Genomic DNA, 22106 nt, shown 5'->3' with positions numbered 1-22106 from the left:
AAGGCTGTTTACCCCACCCTCCAACCTTTCTGCTAAGCTAGTCACAGAAAGACGACAGATCAATCTTCTCATCTAACATCTGGAAAGAAAGCATGTAAGCAAAGGCAAGACCACAATTTCCAAAAAGGACAAGTCAACTGAAAGAAAGTGTCTCGAGACGAGACCAGACTTGAGTAAGAACATCAAAAATCTGGAGAACTCGTTAATAGCAGCAGTATAATCCTGTTTCAGTACATCATAAAATGACTCATTAACTGAGATTTTCAGTTTTGGTCATGACTCACAAAATCATTTCACTAAAGAGTAAATGGGACAGTTGATCACTTGCTCAATCCAACAAGCACTCACGGTGTTACCTTCAAACATGACAGGACATCTAATAAACTTTGACCCATGCGCTCATTACTGTGTCAACTGACTATTGATTTCTATGCAACAAGGGAACATAAAAATGTGACATTTGTTTGGTATTTTTTAGAATGTCAATTGTCAGGACTGTGTTACTGACAGAATGTGTGTTATGTCTCTGTGTTTCAGGTGGCTGTTCTGTAAAAAAAAAAAAAAACAAGATGAAGACAAGATGCTGAGATGGAGGATCCAGACGAATGAAAGAGCCCCAGTTCTCTTTATTTATTACCTTCACAATATGTGCGCGTGTGCGTGTGTGTGTGTACATGAGAAAGAGAGTGAGCATTGAGTATAGTTATGAATGCATGTGTGCATTATGAAAGGTACCTAAGATTTCAGGCTATCATTTGTTTACTTTTTATAATGTTCCAATAACTCATATATCATTGTCACAGTATAAACAAAAGGACTTTACTATTGGTACATATTGTGTTTTGTGTTTGTAACTAGCCTCCTATTTAAGAATGTATATTTGTATGTATGATATACTCATCTAGAAACTATATAATGGACAGTTTTAATATTGTTTCGTCTTCTCACCACCACACTGCTCTTGCAAAGACACATAACTCAACAAACACATACTGGAGCCATGCATACAAGCAAATCTGTATCTATAAAACAAAAACAATGCTCTCAGTTCAGAAGGAAAAAATTGTCCTAAAGACTTTCATTTCTTTTTAACCAGGTTCAACTATAATTTGTGGAACCGCAGACAACAATAATATCAAAAGTGGAAGCAGGGCTCCAGACTAACTTTTTTCACCTCCGTCCCTGAACCGTCCTGAAAAACAATTTGAATCGTCCTGAAGTTAATGTAAGTTAACTGTCGGGACACCTTTTTACCTCGATGATAAATTATTTAATTTCAATTCAGTTATAAACTCCTGGACATTGTTTCAGCAAGTTTTCTGCTCATGTTCAAAGCATTCTGCATATTCAGAATCTCACATATCTTTGTTCTCTTAAATGTAAAAGAAAATCGTAATAATGACTAACATCATTATTTAATGAGAATTCACAATATTTTTAAAAGGTCTACCTGACCTATACTCTGCTCCCCTTCAGACTCTACTGAATGAAACAAGTGCACTGCACTTCGTCGGAGGTAAAAAACAAAACTAACACTGCCAATCACGCAGACATCTCAGCGCAAATCCTCATATTGACTTCTGCCGCTCACAGTCCCAAACAGAGCCAGATTGTGCTTCAGGTTATAGATGTTTAATGCAAAACTCTACCCGCAAGTCTGCTAGTCGATGTTTTCACAATATAGATTTGTTTTTCACTGCGTGAGAAGATTGGTGTGTAGCGCTTAACGCTAGCCTACACTGTGCAATTGAGAGATCAGCAAGCTGTTTGTCACTGAGAGAATCAATGGACCTGTACCGCGGGAACAGGTGAGCAGCCAGCCTCCTGTGTGAATCCGGCATGACTTTCGTAACAGCATGAGAAGACGGCCTCCGTTGTAGTCAGCACTCGGTCGGTTTAGTTTATCATTTGCTAAGTGATCGTAATAAATAAACACACACACACACACGATCCCTTTCGTCCTAGAGGCGTCCTACAGAATATTTGTCTTTGTCCCAAACACATTTTCATCCCCAGGATGACAGGACGCAGTTAGTCTCAAGCCATGGCTTTCAGGTGCTGTAACACATCCTCTGGTAGCCATATTGGAGGTCCGTGGTTCTTTGACAGCTACTTTTATGTTAAATGTACAACTCTCCTGACTCTGCAGTTAAGACGTGGTTAACTTGCATCTATTTTAAAGGTTGAAATTATTATTTAATTAATGGTACATGTAGCTGATTTTGTGCTATCATAATGTAAACTTGTTAGCTGACTAACTGTGGTAACTCACCATTTTGGTCTGATTTAAACACTAAAGCGCACATATAGTAGGAAGTAGGAAACAGGAGGTGAGCAGTTGTATTTCTCTCCTCATTTGCCGGCCTGGGTGGGTTAAGGTTGCACATTTCCACATGTTCAAAGGGCATGCATTTTTCAGAGCCTTATTTTTATAGTTTTTGGCTATCATTTATCAGAATTTTTCACTCACAAATAGCATTGCTGAGATCTTCATTGTAAAACCGTGTGCATTAATTACTAATAGATAAAAGTTGAGGCAAGTTAAGGCTGGTACGTACTAAAGAGATAAAATATTTTGGCACATGCACAGAGCGCCATCATAATACATCCATAAGCTAATAATGCTCACATTTGCCTTTGTTTTTTTCTTCAAAATAATTTAGTTTAGACTGTTATAATATTTGCAATGTAATAGAGTATTATAGCGGACTCAATATTTGCATTGCGAAATAAAATTTTGCGAGTAAACTGTTATCATAACCCTTAAGAATGATGGCCAAAACTGCAAAAGTAAGACCCTGGTTGTAGAATACTTGTAATAAGGATTCTTAATGTTTCCAATGGACCTCCATGTAACCAGACCTGCCTGATATGAGTTTTGTGTTGCAGCTGAAATGCCGCTCTAACATAAAAAATATCTGCTGATGATGAGATGTTGACGGTGCACACGTAACATAACACATAACAACAGGGAGAGCACGAACCAGTGTGTGTTAGAATATACAGTACGCAATACCGTAATTGACAAAAACTGTAAGTGTGTGTGTCTGATAGAGATTTGTATGTGTGCTAGTGTGCATGAGTGTATAAAAACATGGGCAATAGCTAAGCATTGGTGCTTCCATCCTTGCATATGAGCTAATGTACAAAAAAAGGTAGAACACCAATAGGCTGTGTGGCTTATTGTTTGATCTGGCCCACGACAATCCTCCCTTTCACTTTATCTAATATTATCAAAGGATCGGCAATATTCTGTTTGTTCAGTTCATGAGTCAAATGTGAAGACTTATTTGGAGCTTTCCTTATCAGACAAATTAAGCAAGTGAATGGAGTGAGTCCTTTGCGGTGTGTGATAGTGTGTGTGCAGTATGTGAAATGTAGGTGCTCATGATCTATGAGTCCCTTCACCACCAACTTGTGCTCTCATGCATGGACGTCCCCCATTTGTGTGCCCCTCAACATGTTCTAAATGTTTTGGAACTTTTTATGACACCGTGACAAAGGTCAGCTGTATAACAGTATCATCTGCAAAGATGTTGATACTGCATTTTGCTCTTTCTTTTGATGTTTTGTGTGAAATTATCTGAATATTATTACAGTTTAGACGTTTGGTGACAATTGTGAAGTACTATCAATACAATGGCTTCCTCTTAGATTTCAATCGGTTTGAAATCAACTGAAACAATAATATTGGCCCTGCACTGTTGATTAACCGAAGAGATGAGGCTGCAAATGTGACATCATGAAGAATTGGAAACTGTGGATATTTATCATGTCTGCCTCTTAAACACACACACACACTCGCACTCATATTTACAATATAGATGTCTTGCCTGCTAGGATAAACTTCCCACACCCATCTAGTCCTATCAGCTACAGTACAGTATAAACCTGCAGCCCCTCCATGTCCCCCTCCAGATGGTCTGTCACATTTAAGAATAGGGTTTTTAACCTGCAAAGAGTTTGTGGGAAGCAGTGTTTTTTGTTGTAATTTTTTTTTTGGGGGGGGGGGGGGGTTGTTTTGGATTTTTTCATGTCTATCTTAATGCAACACTCACACATTGTAATCATTCCTCTTCTCCATTAAGACCATGAAGTGATACTTTCATAGAGTGACTACAGTGTAAGAAATGGTTCAGCGCCAAAATGTATTCCAAAATTCGGCTATAATATGACGCTTCAGCAGTCTTGAATTAGCAGAATCAAGTTGTTACCTTAGTTGGGCCGGCCGCGTTTACGTTTATTGATAGATATTTTTCTAAAGAGAAGGTGGACCAAACCAGAGCCTAAATGACAAGCAATATTGGCCTTCTATTTATCAGATGGCTGGGATGGGCCATGTTGTTCTGTTGCTGGAGATGTAAGCCGATAGTCGCTTGCTAACCTGTTAGCCATAAAAACATATGTTGATCAGAGGTCCGCGATGAGATGTTCTTTGTGGTTTTTCTGTCGTCTAGTGGTCAAAAAACACCTAATTAGCCTTTAGTTACACTTGTTACTTGTTAATAAGTCAAAATGGTGCAAAAAGGTACGTCAAATGTATCAACAAAAACAAAATGTGACCAAGTGCAATAGAAAAAGACAAATAAATCATGCCGTGCTGAAGCTTTAGCTCCACTGCAGAGACAAAAGATGCCAGCAGACAAGAACATCAGAGCTGTGTGGAGTGATGAAGAAACAAACATACATTTCCATCACGTTTTACACATGATGTTGTTAGTTTGAGGTTGACATTAATTAATGGTATTAGACTGGAGAATTAGTGCCAATTGTTTATTTTGATACTTGCAACTCCTAAACTTTACATAACAGTAGTGGCTGGAAATGCACGTTAATTTAAACTTTCTTGTGTGGATTTTCTGGAAATCAGGTTCAAAGTTGTGCTACATTTGGATGGAAATATTAGTTTTGACTGAACTTTTGCAAAGAACAAGGGATGTGAATTTTGTTTTCCTTATTTGTGTAGTCACTTGACGAGGGAATCACTGCACAACCAGTGTAGTGAGGAGGGATGATTACAGCAATCCATAACTCTTTCAACATACATGTGAGTACTGAATTAAGGTGGACTTGAAAATATATGAATCTGTCCTTTTAAAGGAAGAAAAGCAAGTAAGAGAATGAATTGGAGCCTTAAAGCGCTTAGACATTTTACCGTGACAGTCCAGCTTCTTCGACCATAGAGGGTAGTAGAGGCAAAGTAAATAATTATGGGCTAGACTCTCCCCAGTAGCGTTTTGAAAATGCACTTTAAAGAAAAGTCAGTTTGCCCCACATTCCAGCCTGTATGGTCACATTTATGCACTTGCTTTGCCCTAATGATATATATATATATATCTATATATATATATATATATATATATATATATATATATATATATATATCTATCTCCTTGCTTTGCCTGACGGAAAGCAAACTACCCATCCTTACAAATGTAAATCTCGTCCCTCATTTTGAATCTTTACCACAGATTGAGGAGAGCTCGTGGAAATGCTGTACTTGAAGTTATCTTGCGGCTTTTCAGTGTCATCCCCGGGCTGTGATTGTGCAGCGGAAAAAAGGGGAGGAGAGGGGGTGGGTAATGCCAGTAAAGCGGCGTGACAGAAGAGGGTTAATACCATCGAGCTGTGCTAAGATAGCCCAGCCTCATGTGGCTTTAAGGGATTGCAGGCAGTATTAGCAGCTGAATAATTATTTTGGGATGTTTCTCCTTGTGCACACTTTTGGTGTGGCACACATTGCTTCCTTTCCCCCTTAACGCTCTTACTTCTGTGGAGCTTTGGCAGCCTGCAGTCTTGTACAAAATCTTATATTTTTGAGTCCTGTGTGGGCAGAGTTCCTGAGAGCACTCTGTTCAAACTTGAATGTTCTTCAATATATCTCAATAAAGTCCAGACAAGGAAAGACTAGGTGGTATTGCACATTTAGCACTGTGACAAGAAAAATTAGAAATAATATCAATAGAAATGTCAAAGGTGGAAATTGATAAGGCGCTGACACACCTATGAAATGAAACATTGATGCTTCTACTAGTTTGTATACAGGGTTGCAAATGTCCCCTTAAATGCTTTCAAAGAGATATCATATATGATTATACATATATTATGAATATAAATATAAGGCATCTATTTTTTTTGGCATTTATCGTGTGGACAGAAGTGGTATTGGTAGGAAATACATATAGGTTGGATTTAACGTGCATCCTTGCTGTGCTGAACAATGATTCTGTGTTTGCAACTTTTTTCAATAAAGCTTCTCTTGCATTTTTTGTTTTCTTTTTGTATGCTGCACTGAAAATACATCATTTTCACAAGTGATTTGGAAAAACAGAAGTGTCGTCAAACACTTTATTAAGTGAAACAATATAGTATACAGTAGAATAGCTGTTGCATTATTTGTTACGACCTGTATGTAATGTTATTATGGAAGATGTAATGTCCTTCTGTAAATGTTGTTTAATGTTTTACCTGAAATAAAATTTATTAATGCTTCAGATGTGACTTTGAATCTGCTTTCTATCGAGTGCCTGTGACTGCATTACAACGTTACGTGTTCTTTCCTTTTCCCCTGTTCCTAGTTCAATTTCTGATACATCATTTTCACAAAGACAAGGGCCCTGCCTTGATTACCAGCTCCCCTAAGGACAGACCGGGTGTGTTCTTAGACTAGCTAGTACTTTTGTTACATATTCCTTTCCTACAGGGGTCTAACAGAATGCTACATAGAACAATTTAACAGGACAATACCAGTGTTTTTGCATGCGAAAACAGCACGCAGCTGTAGCAAATGCAGAACAGCGAGGGCTGAACAGCACTGGGGTTTTTAGAAAGCAGACATAACAGTCAGAAAGTTTGAAAGATTCAACATGACTTATTTTGTGATTATGGATTACTGTTGTGTGTAAGGAATATTTCACGTAAATGCATTATACAGTGTTTTTTTTGTCTCATATTATGTCCATAAACTCAACAGATCATCTCATGTCACATATCATCAGAACCTAGAGACAATGGTACCAACACATTCTGGTAACGCACAAGTTTGGTTGCAGTTCTTATCCCTCCCTCCTCTGTACAGCCCAGCTCTAGCATTCCTACGTCAGTGTCTCCTGCTAACAGGCAGACAGACAGACGACAGTGTCAGTTAGATAGCCTTGCTCTCATCTTGTCAACATTAGGGTTCATATGTATTTTTTCCACCTTCGGCTGGTGTTTCAATGCTTAGTAATAAACAGGGCTGATTACCGGGAGCTATGTCTCATCTATTTGAGATTTCACAAACATACTCTCAAACTGCACTCTGTCTGCGCAATGGGCAGGAATGCAATGTATCAAGCATGCTTGATTCCAGCGGAGTAGATTAAAATTCACTTCATTGTTAACCCCGTGAGGAGTTGGACAATTTCAGTTTCAAGGGAAATGATTAAAACATAAGTAGACACAGATGGACGCAGACCAACAATCTTGAATACATCAAGAAAAGAAAGCCAAAATACAGCTTTCCTTCAACCTTAGATATACAATCCCTGATTTTGATATACACACACGTTTTGAAACATCAGTCAGATGAGAAGAAATCAAGTTATCTTTATGTAAACAAGTAAAGAAATCTTCAAAAGAATGCCCTGATGTGGCTATCTGAGGGCAGCAGGAACGAGCTGTATACACAATGCTGTGTGGAACCATTAGAGATGATATAGTAAATGTGTTAGCAAACCATTTACTTATTTACAACCAGCAGACACAGAGAAGCATTGTCATTCATTTATTATTTTTATGCATGTCCATGTCTGGGCATTTGTTGAATGCAAGTCCAATATTCACTCTCCCTTCAGCTTTGCTTTGGTCTCCAGCCACTCCTGGGAGCCGTAGCTGCTGCCATACAATGTTATGGAAACAGTGCTGATGACGGCAATGAGACTGAACCAAACAATGGAAGTGTGGGCCATAACACCACAACAGTGAGCTGATGGGAAAGATAGTTGAGTGATAATTCTCTTTGGGTTCGTCATAGCGTCCCATTTCCCACACAGGTAGTTATTTGATCCATTTGTAATGTTCATATTTGATTAAAGCAGCTTTAAATTAAAGACAAAGTAAGATAACGACTAATGACTAAGGTTAAGTTTAATGCACACCTGATGCAGGCAGCGTTCTTTGCGGCCAGAACTTCACCTGTCATAGCCCTCGTGACCGTGGTTGCCAACATTTTTGTAGTCACGTTAATCTTCAAATCACAATTTAAATATCTTGTTATCTCAGACCTTTTCTTACAGCTTATCTTGGAATCTAAGCAACTGGTCGTTTTTCTCGAGATAACGGGATAAAGACAACAGCTTTTTATTGTTTCAAGATTATTATTCAATTATTAGAAGAAAGCCACTTTTGTTATCCCTAGATCATGAAATAATTAACTTGTGATCTCAAAATAACAGAAACAATACATTTTCTTGCAACCATAGGCGAGCTGGTCTTAGGCCTGTAAGAAAAAAAAAAAGGTTTGGCAGCAAAGGAACTGATGACAGATAATTATAGACACTGCTGCCTGCCACAGATACAAATTAAACATTCAATTCAGCATTGTGCTCTATGTGTGGAGTGGATTATGGGTGGAAGCATTTATTCCAGCGAAAATTTAAAGAACACACTTGGGCTTGTTATAGCCTACCATGTTTATGTTTAAATGGCAGCTTAACACACAGAGAAAGTCAAGTGGAACATGTTGGTATTGGTTAATACCAGAACAGTAATTAAGGTTGGATTAAACAACGATTCCACAACAACAGAGCAAAAGAATACCACACAGACAGATGGAGGATACCTAGGAATATTTATCAACATTTTCTAGTGCTAGTGATTTATTGTTAGTTTTATATTAAAGCATAGTAGTGGCTCTTAATGTACCACAAATCACTAAAAGGTTTCACACCCAACTATTGCAAACCATGCCTACAGCGTTTTGGGAGTATTTTGTCCAGGACTCCACTAGTTTCTGTTTATTCCTGTATGCTGTATGATACAATGAACGTGTGTGTGTGTGTGTGTATGTGTGTGAGTGTGAGTGAGTGAGTGAGTGAGTGAGTGAGTGAGTGAGTGAGAGAGAGAGAGAGAGAGAGAGAGACGTGATGTAAAGCCAGTCAATGTAAGACAGATGTAAACAGGAAGTGTATAAGTGCAGCTGTGGGCTAGTTAAGCGGACTGGAGATAGTCCATACGCCATTTATTGTACAGAGAGTGAGATACTGATCAAGCTGATAAGTAGCTAAATTTTCATTGTATATTTTCATGTTTCTCCCCGCGACCATGTACATAAGCGGTTGACGATGGATTAATGGATTTTCATGTTTCTTATGTCTTGACAGCTATTTATATGTAGTGTAACCTAATGTATTTTAGAGGAGGAAGATGCTGAAATCACCTATTGCTCTTTTTAATATTTGTCTTTACTGACCTAAAGTATTTACTCGTTTTAATTGTAAGTCATTTTAATTGTATTTCTGTTTCAACACATTTTTCTTTTCTAAGACAACTTCAAAATCATATATGATTTTTAACTTTCATCTTATCATTTTCACAAACTTTATACTACAGCTGCACTTTAAAGCTCGTTAAAAACTCTACACAGTCATTGATAACTATGAATTGTATGTTTCTCTTTCTTTAACCAGGTAAATGTATCAGATTAAAAGTAAGTTGGCATGTAAACAATTGTTAAAACATGAGATACAGATGTATGTTACATAAATGCAAACAGGCTACGTCACACGCTACTGAAAAGGATTCATAACATCTAATAAAGATGCGCATAGCCATGAAGGATTTGAGCTTTCCAAACTATTCAGTATAACGCTCTATTTGGCACTATTATTTTGAAGGTTTATACCGGAAGCGCCGTTGGATCGCGGTGCGCTTGACAATGAGGGGAACGAGAGTGAGGGAGCGCAGAACAGGTTTGAACGGCAGAGTGACGCCTCGTCGGGCAGACTGGAGACAGGAGCAGGTCTTTCCTGGAGGAGTACGTTTAAGTTTTGGAATTTCAGCCGGAGAAGCCGAGTTTGTTATTAAAATCTGGGGATCGTTCCCCACACTCTCGTGCCACCTCGGAGCTGTGAGAACTCGGAGCAGAGGAAATTCCGAAGAAGCTGCTCTTACCTCGCAAAGAAAACGCCAACAAAGAGCCTTCAAGGAAGTACCAGTTACTGTGCTGCCCGGAGAGGTAACGTTTACGCAAGTTAGTTCAGCAACAAAAAGAAAGTACGCGGCGGATCACCATGGTTAACAGACTCCTTCGTGCGGTTTTGACTATATTGTTTTTCATTCTGTTCCTGAACGTGGGGATTTTTCGAGTAAACGGGCAATACGGCGGCGGTGAGCGAGGAATGTCTATACCGGAGCACGGATTTTGCCAGCCGATCTCCATTCCGCTGTGTACGGACATCGCGTACAACGAGACTATCATGCCAAACTTGCTCGGTCACACCAACCAGGAGGACGCGGGGCTGGAGGTCCACCAGTTCTACCCGCTGGTGAAAGTCCAGTGCTCTCCGGATTTAAAGTTCTTCCTCTGCTCCATGTATGCGCCCGTCTGCACGGTGCTGGAGCAGGCGCTGCCCCCGTGCCGCTCTCTGTGCGAGCGCGCGCGGCAGGGCTGCGAGGCGCTCATGAACAAGTTCGGCTTCCAGTGGCCAGACACCCTCGCGTGCGAGTCCTTCCCGGTCCACGGCGCCGGGGAGCTGTGCGTCGGGCAAAACATGTCGGACCGCACGGAGCCGGACAGCCCCGGCCCGTACCCCACCGAGCGCACACTTTCCGACCCCATGAACGGCCAGTTCAGGTGCCCGGCCTCGCTCAGGGTGCCTCCCTACCTGAACTACCGCTTCCTCGGGCAGGAGAACTGCGGCGCTCCGTGCGAGCCTAAGCGATCTCACGGGATGATGTACTTCAGCGAGGAGGAGCTCAAATTCGCGAGGATATGGATCGGCATCTGGTCAGTACTGTGTTGTGCTTCCACTTTATTCACCGTGCTGACATACCTGGTGGACATGAAGCGCTTCAGCTACCCAGAGCGGCCCATTGTTTTCCTCTCTGGCTGCTACACCATGGTGTCCATCGCGTACATCGCCGGGTTTTTACTGGAGGACAAGGTGGTGTGCAATGACAGGTTTGATAATGAAATAAGGACTGTGGTGCAGGGCACTAAAAAGGAAGGGTGCACCATCCTCTTCATGATGCTGTACTTCTTCAGCATGGCCAGCTCAATCTGGTGGGTCATCCTGGCTCTCACCTGGTTCCTGGCTGCAGGGATGAAATGGGGCCACGAGGCCATCGAGGCCAACTCCCAGTACTTCCACCTGGCAGCGTGGGCCGTGCCCGCCATCAAGACCATTACCATCCTAGCTGTGGGGCAGGTGGATGGAGACGTGTTGAGCGGGGTTTGCTTTGTGGGCATCAACAGCGTGGACGCCCTGCGGGGCTTCGTCCTGGCTCCGCTGTTTGTTTACCTATTCATCGGAACCTCGTTCCTCCTGGCGGGCTTCGTGTCCCTGTTTCGCATTCGGACCATCATGAAGCACGACGGCACCAAGACGGAGAAGCTGGAGAAGCTGATGGTGCGGATAGGGATCTTCAGCGTACTGTACACCGTGCCGGCCACCATCGTCATCGCCTGCTACTTCTACGAGCAGGCCTTCAGAGAGCAGTGGGAGAGGACGTGGATCAGCCAGACGTGTAAGACGTACGCTGTGCCGTGTCCCATCCAGAACCACCCCAGCATGAGTCCCGACTTCACCGTCTTCATGATAAAGTATCTCATGACGCTCATTGTGGGCATCACCTCCGGCTTTTGGATCTGGTCTGGGAAGACCCTCAACTCCTGGAGGAGGTTTTACACGAGACTGGCCAACAGTAAACAGGGTGAGACCACAGTGTAATGTGGTTTAACCTCATCCCTCTCACAGACTGCACAGTGACAAACTGAATGATAATCCTCTTTATTATTTCCTTTTGATTTTTCTCGGACTTACAGGAGACACTTGGTATGTTTTTTTTTCTAATGTACATATACATTTGTGAGATTTTTGTAAGTATATATTTGTATTTAAAAATTTAAAAATGATTTCTTTTTTTTAAAAAAACAAACTTTTTTCATGCTTCGGACATAATGGAATTGTACTTATTCATCACAAAGAGCCAGCTGACCATTAAGGATCCTGAAGTCTCATGACCTGACTTACTGTGGACACCACTGGGAGTATTTCACATGGAGTGTTTGTGTCTTTGATCAGTGAACTGCCTCTGAGCCATGGGGCTATTCTAGGCAGAGTCCCGTGAAACCCAAGTGCTTCCTCGTGGCTCCCTCTTATCCTGATTAACCAGCTGTAGTTTGTGTCTGTTATACAGTTGAGCAGCAGTTGCCTGGGTCTGAAGGGAAACTTCAGCAGTCTGGGACAAGAAAAGGTGCACAGGTTGTGAATGTGAAACATCGTGACAGATGGTTGTGGCCTGTAGCTCAGGCCCAGTCAATTATAACATTCCTTTCCAAATAAAGCACACATAACAATTCAGGTTAAAAAGGACCATACCAGAGTTTTTGCATGTTTTAGTTCTGAAAGTGATGGATTTTACAGTCTTACGTCCTCTCGGGCAATACTGAAGTTTTTGAATTGTGTTTTCCCTACCTTCCAGGAAGCAGTTCTCCTCTTGTAGAACTATAATTTGTGAATCGACTAACAGACAGTTTAAAAATGTTTGAGTTGGGTCATTCTGCACAGTGACCATCGTGGCTGTGCTTCGTTTTGTTAAAAGTTCTGATATTCTGATATGTCACCGTGCAAAAATAACACACAACAATTTAACAACTTTCAGCAAATTTAAAGCAGATAATATGTTCACTGATTTATGACATATCATTTTCCCCTGCAATGAAGTGAACTGAAACCAGGGGCTGCCTGGTAGGAAGGAAAACACTTAAAACATGTAAAACGGCTGCGATGTAAGTCATATGTAACAGGGGTCTTAGACATGCAAAAATGCTGACGTGCTCCTTTGAACAGCACTAAAATGACTTGAATTTGTATTTAGTGGCTGCCAGCAATGGCAATTTGATTTGTTAAAATACAAAGCTAGAAAGCATAAAAATCAATCAGAAGACCTCTGTGTGTGTGTGTGTTCAAACACATTCAATTCATTTTTTTAATAATTCTGTATACAGTGCTATGTAAAATTATTGGAAACCCTTTGAGCTTTTGCAGTTTATTTTGCTACCCATTAATCAGATTTTTTCCCCCCTATCCCATCAAAGTAATAAGAAAATCTGAATTAATTTTCATGCAGTTAATTCAGCTAAATAAAAAAACTGTCTGTAAATGGAGGTGCGCCCTTCATCAGAGCGGAGCAAAGATGATTAGTCGAATAATCGATTAGATGTTTGAAAGAAAATTAATCAGAAACACTACTGATAAACAATTAATCATTTCGGTTATTTCTTAAACATGAATGCCAAACATCTGCAGGCTCCAAACTCCCAACCGTGAGGATTTTCTACTTTTTGGTCGTTAAATATTGTACATGGGATATCTTTGGGTTTTTCCATTGTTGGTCAGATTCAGGAAACCAGCCAGCATCACAGATGAATTGTGTTAGTGAGAAATATTTATCAAACCTTCACACATCTTATGCAGCTGCCGGTTTTGCACATGTTTCAGAACTCTCATTATTTTGACTTTGCCATCAAAAGCAAAGAACTAATATCAGTAGAATTTGAATGCATTTTAGGGTGTAGCATGGGTTCAGTTTCAGAAAACCCGGGCGTATTGTGGAATGTGAGGCTTATCTGCAGTTTTGAGGTGAAGGTAGTTTAGGTTTTAAAAGTAAAGTAAATGATCATACTCCCCTCACTTTTATTGAGAGTATATAAGAGGTCATTTGAGTTGAGGTTATGTTCTCAGATACTGAACAATAAATGCACCCGCATTTGTTGTTTTATTTTATTCTCATTATTTATACCTAAAACACCCCGATGGTTTGAAAAACATTTTACAAATTTTGTTTTGTAACTTCATTTGAAACAGGATTTTCCACATTGTTCAAAGCTTAAAGGGCACCCAAACTTTAACATGGCACTGTAAAAATGGTTATATCTAGAGGTGATAGTGGGAGAGGTTGTTTAGCATGCACATATCATAAATGTTTGTAACAAAACATATTTTTGATTCATTTTTACCGACACATTTTCTTAACCTGGAAGTTGAATGTGTCAGTTATTGTTGAGAAGAGACTTGGGTTGATCTGCAGAGTAATTTGATCCTGGTGAACAGAGCTGCGTGTCTGCACTGTGGGACTGAAGAGCAGCCGGCAGCTTGCACGTCTTCCACTGCAGGAGAAAGGAGGCCTTGTGTTGAAATGCAGAGCGGCTGCTGTCAGTGCAGCTCGGCTCACGCACACATCACGGCTTGTGTTCTTGTCAAATGCTCCTCCACACGGTGCTTCCGGTTCATAATAATCCTTTTATTGTGTTGACGGCTCTACAATAGTCACAGCTTTGAAGTAATTTCCTTTGCATTCGCTATGAAGAGAACCTTTATATTTATAGAAAGAATCTTATATATACACACACACACTCTACATTGATTGCTTTATGAGAATAAAAACAATCTCACCATTGCAACTGTCAAGCCTTTGTAGAATGTCTTCTTTTTTTCCCCCTGCTAAAACTGGTAAATGAACAGACATATGGATCGTTTGCCATTACAGAATAGGTTTAATAGATTGATAAAATGCTCACGTGCAGAGTGTGCTTTGAAAAAGATATTGTCCTTTGTGGAATCAGTCTTCCTGTCCATACTGGACAAGATGTCAATGTAAGTGATGGGGCACAGAACCAGCAGTCCACATTCTGTGTAAAAATGCATCCAGGTAATATGAACTTTAAGCAGTCTGAGTTAGCAAAACAAGTGGGTATTTTCAATATTATGCTCTTTTTGGTGCTAAATTCCTTCATTGTGTTCCTCTGGACAGTGTTTCCTTGCTGAGCTGCGTAAGGAGAGACTATAGCACCAATAGATTTCTACTAGATAGAAAGTTGATTTGACTAATTCTAACTGCTGAATATTAACTTTACCTGAGCGTTATTCTTTGCGCAGAACCACCACTGGGGTTTGTCCTCATCTCTTACATTGAAATTGTGTGAGGAAGGGACTGCTTCAAGGCTAGTATTGACAGGAGGGAAAATGGCAGCAACCCATAAGTCTTTCAATCTACATATGGACATGTGAGTATTGTATTAAGACACAATTGGACAACTAAAGCACTTTATTTATACTTAAAAATCAAACGAGAATGAGAACATTAATAGTGAGAAGAAGTCCTGACATCATCTGTTCCTCGCTTCTGTAACTCAATGCAGTCTGTCATTCAACAATTCAAAACAAGTCTTTCTTTAAAAAAAAAAAAAAAAGTATGTTCCTGGGGTTTACTTTCCATATTTTCATTTTAAAAACCTACTTCCCTTACATGATATGTTCCAAGGCTTTAGTTCAAGTTATTAGTTTTGTTACAAATGTCAAAGGGATTTTGAATAATGTTTTTTTACTTCTGGAACAGAACACAGAAGTTATGGTATCACTAAAAACTGTATAAATCAACTGTACCTTTGTTTGTTCAGTTGAACAATAGGCCTAGGCTAGCTTAGCACAACAACTACAGGTAGGGAAAAACTTTTATAGCTTTGAGTTCTAAAGTGTACTTTTTAGTTTTTATAGAGCTGGACTAGCAGCAGTGTTGGAAGAAGAATTTGAGCCTTTAACACAGAAGTCAAAGTAATAGTCCACTTGAAATAAAAGTCCTGCATTCAAATATTAACTTAAGTAAAAATATTAGGTACAGTAGGTCAAAGAAGGCTATTAGCAGCTAAATTAAGTCAAAGTATCAAAAGTTAAAGTACTCATTATGCAGAATGTACAATTTTAGAGCCGTATTGTGTAATGTATAACATTTGGATTCCTATTGCTTTAACATGTAAGCAGCATGTTGTTTATGGAGAAATTTTAGCTATTAGCCACTAGCTAACTAACTAGTTTCTGTTAAATAAATGTAGTGGGGTAAACAAAGTACATAATTTTCCATGTAGTGAAGAAGAAGTTTAAAGTATATACTCAAGTACAAGTACCTGAAACCTGTATCTGAGAATTTGAGCACTAAATATAGCTACTTTCACCAATTGCTTCAAACAAATTAATTTTAAGTATTAACTGCAAGCTAGCAGTAGCTGTCACTGAATTTTAGTGGAAAAGTACAATATTTTCTTCTGAAATGCAGTGCAGTAAAAGTATTAAGTAGCACAAAATGGAAATACTCAACTACCTCAAAAGTGTACTTAAGTGAAGTACTTGAGTAAACGTGCATAATTACTTTCCACTGTTATCCAACAGTTTCTCCATACCTCCAGAATTTGTGCTGAGCTATGCTAACCACATCCCAGAGTTACAGTATCTTTGTATTGAATGTACGGGAATGAAATTGATATAAATGTTCTTACCTGGCTCAGGATAACAAAGCAAACAAGCCAATTTCATTTATATTAGCAGAAAGGAAAAGAAAAAAAAGTATTGAAGCAAATGGAAAGGAAACCTTGCTTTTCTTTTTTAAAATCTTTTTAGTGCCTCACAATCAAACAGTTTTCTAACTCATCTCCTGCATCACTGGAATGCGGCGAAATCCCCACGAGATCTTCTCGTCACACTAATGAAGTATAGCTCTAAAAAAGCTTTTGACCCTCTGTGGCAGCCATGTTCACGGGTCAGCTGCTACAGTCATTGTTCTCACACCATGCTGCTTCCCCACCGCACGGCCCTTTGAGATCTGACACGGTTTGCCGTATGCATATGACAACTGTGAAGACTTGTCTTCTTTGTTAGAAACTGGAACATATTTTTGACACTGTAATAATGAATAGTCAGTGTGTTTCCCATGGTGAGGTCAGTCACTGCCTTAGCATATATCACAGGTTTACCATGAGTCTTAGTGTAGGGCATCTGCACAGGGCTTCTTGTGAATTTTATCTCCCACATGGAGACAGCAATAGAGGGAGAGAGAGAGTGTGGGACAGAAGAAAGAAAACATGGAAAACACTGGAAGGAGTCGGATGTTGTAAAGTAGACTACGCTGCAGTCTTGTGTTCATTATAATAATCTCTAACTGAAGCCGAGGCAGGGTCTGGGGCTCACAATCCTGCTCTGCTCAGAAGCTTTTAATACTCACATCTGGTTTTGCTTTATGGTGTGGATATGAACATACAGTATATATTGTTTTACATTCTGTATGTCATGCTTTTGGGGCAGCCAAAAATAAAAATCAACCAGCAACAGTGCTCTGGCTCCATAAAGACAAACATTTCTCCACCTTCATACTGATTAGTATTTAAAACTGGTGAAATGAGCTCACCCCAATGTGAAAACAATGTCAAAAGGGGTCGCTCATAGTGATGACCCTTCAGAGAATTATCACCCTAATCTGCAGCTCCTCTTGGCTTTCCGGAGCTTTATCGTGACTTTCAGCTCATTGTTTAGCTATATACCCACAGTTTTACGGTTTCCGTTCAATCTTACTGTTCTCATAGTGGCCTCAGCAGGCATTTAGCAGATACAGAGCCAGATGTTCCCCACTTGGTAGAGACCAAACACAGAGCTAAAAGACCGTGAATATTGATCAGGTGACCGGAAACCCCACTCCAAATGAATGATTATTTTGCTCTGTAACTGCTGGATGTGTACATAAGCAACAGTTTGCTAACAACTTCACCACATCAACTAAGCAGGTGATATTAGGTGCGTTCGAGATGACTGCAGCTGACTTTCGCCAACTTGACAGTCCAACGTGAGCTGCAGGGGCAGGACATGAAAACACAGCATCAAGTCGGACACATTATACCTGCGTGAGCTTAGAACAACGACTGACCTCTGAAAAATGCCATGAGATCAGAGATAAGGTGGTTCCAACTTTGTGCATCCCTGCAAGGTTTTAATGTCATGTCACATGATGACGTTTTGCAGCGCTGCCGAAAGTCGGACACAAAACGTACATAATGTCAATGTTGCGTAACTTGTTTCCGCTGCCACCAAGTGACCAAAAAAAGTAAAGTAGTGTAGTATAGTCATCTGAACTATATCACAGATAGTATTAAATGCATAGTGATGTAAGGTACATTTAAAGGGGCACTTAAAAGTAAACATCATGTTAAGTTTACCTGTAATGGGGATTTCTACTCCTGATGTGAAATCAGTAAGTTAGAGACAACAGATTTATAACAGAAAGGTGCAATGCAATCAAATTGTTATATGAGAAGTGTAGAATCCAGCATTTTTCATGCTTGACCATACTAGGGATTAAAAGTTCCAATATCTCGGCCAAATTTCTCAGATTTGTAAATCTGTTTCTTGTCAGTCCTCCAACATTATTACATAACATTGTTATGTACCAAGATAATAACTTTGTACTTAGTACAATCAGTAGAATGTAGTCAGAGAGTGCTCAAGCACATTAAAAGAAAATCATATTTTCTCCCAGAGTTGGGAATTAGGAGATAATTAGGAATCATTTTGGTGAAAAAAAGAGTACAAGACAGCAACAAATGTTTCTGCCCTCCATAACTGGGCCAATCATCTGTGCTATGTGTAGCAAGAAGATAGCTAGTTCCCAAACTAACAGTCAATAATGGATGGCCTGCCTAAAACCAATTTCCCCACAGGGGACAAATATAGATTGACTGTTTGATTGATTGACCAGTTGGATCAGTCAGGTTGTGGGTTAAACTTGAAGGTACAGGATACATTAGGGGCAGCTGTGGCTTAGGGGTAGAGTGGGGTGCTATACAAGTACAGCCCATTTGCTATTTACAGGCCTTGTTGGGGTCTCAGTTATAGTCCAGTGCGGAACTCTAATAGTAGTGTGCAATGGAGTTGATCCCTGAGGTCACAGACAGCCACAGGCCGTCTTCGCTTGTCTTCTGTGTTTCTGCCTTTGTGCCTCTTGCTTGTCAGCAGCAGCTGTTATTGCTGTGGGCCTTTCTAGACCTGCCTGATGTCTTCAGCCTGCTCCGATGAGCTCCACCTTAGGGGGCACTTTATGAAGAACTAATTGGCTGCGTCACTGTCTAGCTTAAATAGCCACATAAGATGCAATAATACCAGTTTTACAAGTTGCAAGTTTTCCTCCCCTAGGCCAGTTTTGAAAGCATTGCTACTCCCAGCACGATGTGTATACGGTTTGTTCTTTTACCTGAATTGCCCTGGACATTAGACACGCATAAAGGAAGTTCCTGCTGTGTGTTCAGATTGCAATGTCTGTCTGTGCCTTCCACAGCATTGAATGACGAAGGTTTTGAAAATTATCTACACAAGAAACTTGATCATTGTATTCAAAACACAAACAACTGCGCTTTAACTCAGGATAATGCTGTATGGCTTCACCTTAAAAATGTCCCATGACAAAGTTAAGAAAAAGTGCATGCTGTTACAAACATATACATTACAGCTGACTGATTTCCAAAGCATAACATGAAAATCAACTTGCAAAGTGAAAATAATGTCACTGTGATGTATGTGTGTAAAAAAAAACAACAAAAAAAAACATAAGAAAATGCTTTTATTGTTATGATGAGTTATGATTTTAGCATGTAATGATAACTATTCAGATCCTTTATCTTATTGAAAATAACATAAGCGCACTGAAACAAATGTTCCATTAAAAGTAAAATTCCTGTATTTACTTCAAAAGAACAAGGCAGAAAAGCCCTTACAGAGTGTTATAATATAGATTTAGCATTGTTGATGCATGAATGTGATGTGTAAGCAGCACTGCAATGTTGTAAAAGGGTAAGGTGGACTACTTTGTATACAGTTGGGTAATTTAATATGCAAAATGGCTACATGTAAACTTAATCTGCAAAGCTGTCAAACACATAGTGGAATAAAAAGTACAATATTTCCTCTGAAATACACAGCTGTAGCTACAACTGCGAACCGAGGTCATATCCTTATAATCTTTCTGGGTATTTTGGGGTTTGATGACATGAAGAATTCAAGAATGTTGTACAATTACACACATATTACACATGCTGAGGTTTTTCAGGCTGATCTTGGACTAAATCTTTAAATGTAAAATGGCTTTTTGTACAAAATTCATACCTGCCAGTGTAGAGAAGGCTTTAAAACAACATATAGACCATAGTGTAGGGGGATAAAATAAAAATAAAAATTAACAGTTAAATAAATTTTTTACAGTACAGTATTTGAGTAAACTCTTAATTATTTTCCACCACAAACTCAAGCATGTTTCAAGTGAATGTTTATTACCTGTATGGAAATAAGAAATGACTGTGGTAAAGGTGGTAATACATTTGCAAAATGGTCAACAATAATGTAAAATACACATCATTTGAAATATGCTATAAAATGTACCAAAACTGGTATGACACTTGGAGTTTTCATTACTGCAGCCAGTGTATTCTCTTACAGTATGTTTTTTTCACTACATTTACACACAACCTATTTGTATATGAAACAGAATTTTTGAATACAATGTCGGCACTCTTGGCACTGAGTGGAATATGCTATAAATAAGAACCGCAGGCCTCAGGAAAAATGGACCTCCACTGTTCTTTTGTTTCCCAAAGATTTCTATTTTACTCCTCATTGTTGAATTTCAAACTGCCTCAAGGTCAGCAGTGCGTTTCTGCAGCTCTTCTCTTACAGCAGCAGCATCTCGCCAAATGAGCTGGCACCATGCTGCTTGACACTGTGAACTCCACCTGCCTGTCTCCACCTGTGGATGACTGATGTGTTGTTTTATATACACTTCTTAGGCTGTCTCTCACTCATACACCCACGAATGTCACTGCATATGCTGCGCAAGTCAGATCACTGTCTTTTACTTGTTCCCTTTTTTTATCTCTTTTCCTTCCTTCCTTCAGCTGTTGGCTCCATGCACTGACAGACAAAGGTTACATACATATGTTCACATATCATTTGCATTACAATTTAGATAAGCTCTGCAGAGAGAGAGGCCCTGCAATTCTCCCTAAGGAGCTGCTGTGAGTTCTTCAGCACAAATCAATATGAAGGTTTGTGATCGTGTGTGACGGTGCTATCAAAGATCGCACTGTTAAGCTTTTCTCTTGAGAGATACAGAGGGAGCAGCTCCTAACACAGTGTTAATCAGAGGGGCACTGTGTTTTAGGAGACGGACTGGGAGGGGGGGTTGTATGATTATTTTTCACAGCTCCACCCATATCTCCACTCACCACATCTACCCAATCTCCTACTTTCAGTTACTCTCTTCTTCAGTTTACATGAGACCACTGACTCAAAGCCAGTGTTCATGAAAATTTCAATTACTGCTGCTGTCATGTCTAAAGCCACTGCACAGCTTCAGAACCAAGGCACTTCTCACAGTCACCAGTTGCAATTTATTTAAAGCAGGTATTTGTTGTTTTTGCGAGGGGAAACAACCCCGCTCAGATAAAACGGGACACTAATTTGGATGCCTATGTGTTTTAAAAATGGTACATGAGGGGAGAGGTGCTCAATCCTGCAGGACATGGTTAGCCTGGCTTACTTGGCTCTGTCCAAAGTGAAAAAAATATAAAATTCCACCAACCTCTAATGCTCACTAATTAACACATTGTGTCTAAAATAGTTTAATCTGTATACAAACAGCAATGTTAAAAACACTATTAGAAGTTTTGGGGGGGGGGGGTTCTGCACTCAAACGGTTTCCATGTCAAATAGTTCAGAGTTAATTTTGTCCTGTGCAGCAAGAAATAGTTCCATGTAACACCTCCTGTAACCATAAAATGTAATTTTTACATCATCATTTTACAGCATGTTAATTAGTGAGCTGTAGACATGTTGGACTGAATTTTTTTGACTGAGGCAGGCTACATGTGTCCTTCTGCTTCCACTCTTTATGCTAAGCTAGGCTAACCATGTCCAGCTTTGTACTTAATGCTCAGACATGATATTAATACTTAAGTGAGCTCAATATCAACATCTGTGCTGTTCTGAAAGTGTAAAGCAGTAGATTTAAAAAAAAAAACATTGTGCGATTCTTTT

General features: G+C 39.7%; 2 protein-coding genes across 6 annotated transcripts in view; both read left to right on the top strand.

Annotated features, from left to right (window-relative positions):
• cdk14 (cyclin-dependent kinase 14) overlaps nt 1-6496 on the top strand; it is a 198214-nt gene extending 191718 nt beyond the window's left edge. For all 5 annotated transcript variants that reach the window (XM_038712296.1, XM_038712299.1, XM_038712297.1 and 2 more), the window contains one exon: nt 538-6496. The gene's annotated coding sequence lies outside the window, so the exon portion shown is untranslated. The remainder of the gene's footprint in view (nt 1-537) is intronic.
• Nucleotides 6497-9944: 3448 nt separating this feature from the next.
• fzd1 (frizzled class receptor 1) lies at nt 9945-14672 on the top strand. Its single transcript, XM_038712295.1, has one exon. The coding sequence runs from the start codon at nt 10272-10274 to the stop codon at nt 11928-11930; it is 1659 nt and encodes a 552-aa protein (XP_038568223.1). The 5' UTR covers nt 9945-10271; the 3' UTR covers nt 11931-14672.
• The last annotated feature ends 7434 nt before the right edge of the window (nt 14673-22106 follow it).

Source organism: Micropterus salmoides, unplaced genomic scaffold (assembly GCF_014851395.1).
Source record: "Micropterus salmoides isolate LMB-PRFRI ecotype aquatic unplaced genomic scaffold, ASM1485139v1 Ms_hic_scaffold_11, whole genome shotgun sequence".
NCBI classification, from domain to species: Eukaryota; Metazoa; Chordata; class Actinopteri; order Centrarchiformes; family Centrarchidae; genus Micropterus; species Micropterus salmoides.
The sequence above is the reverse complement of the archived record's forward strand: the minus strand, read 5'-3'. Positions and strand labels throughout refer to the sequence as shown.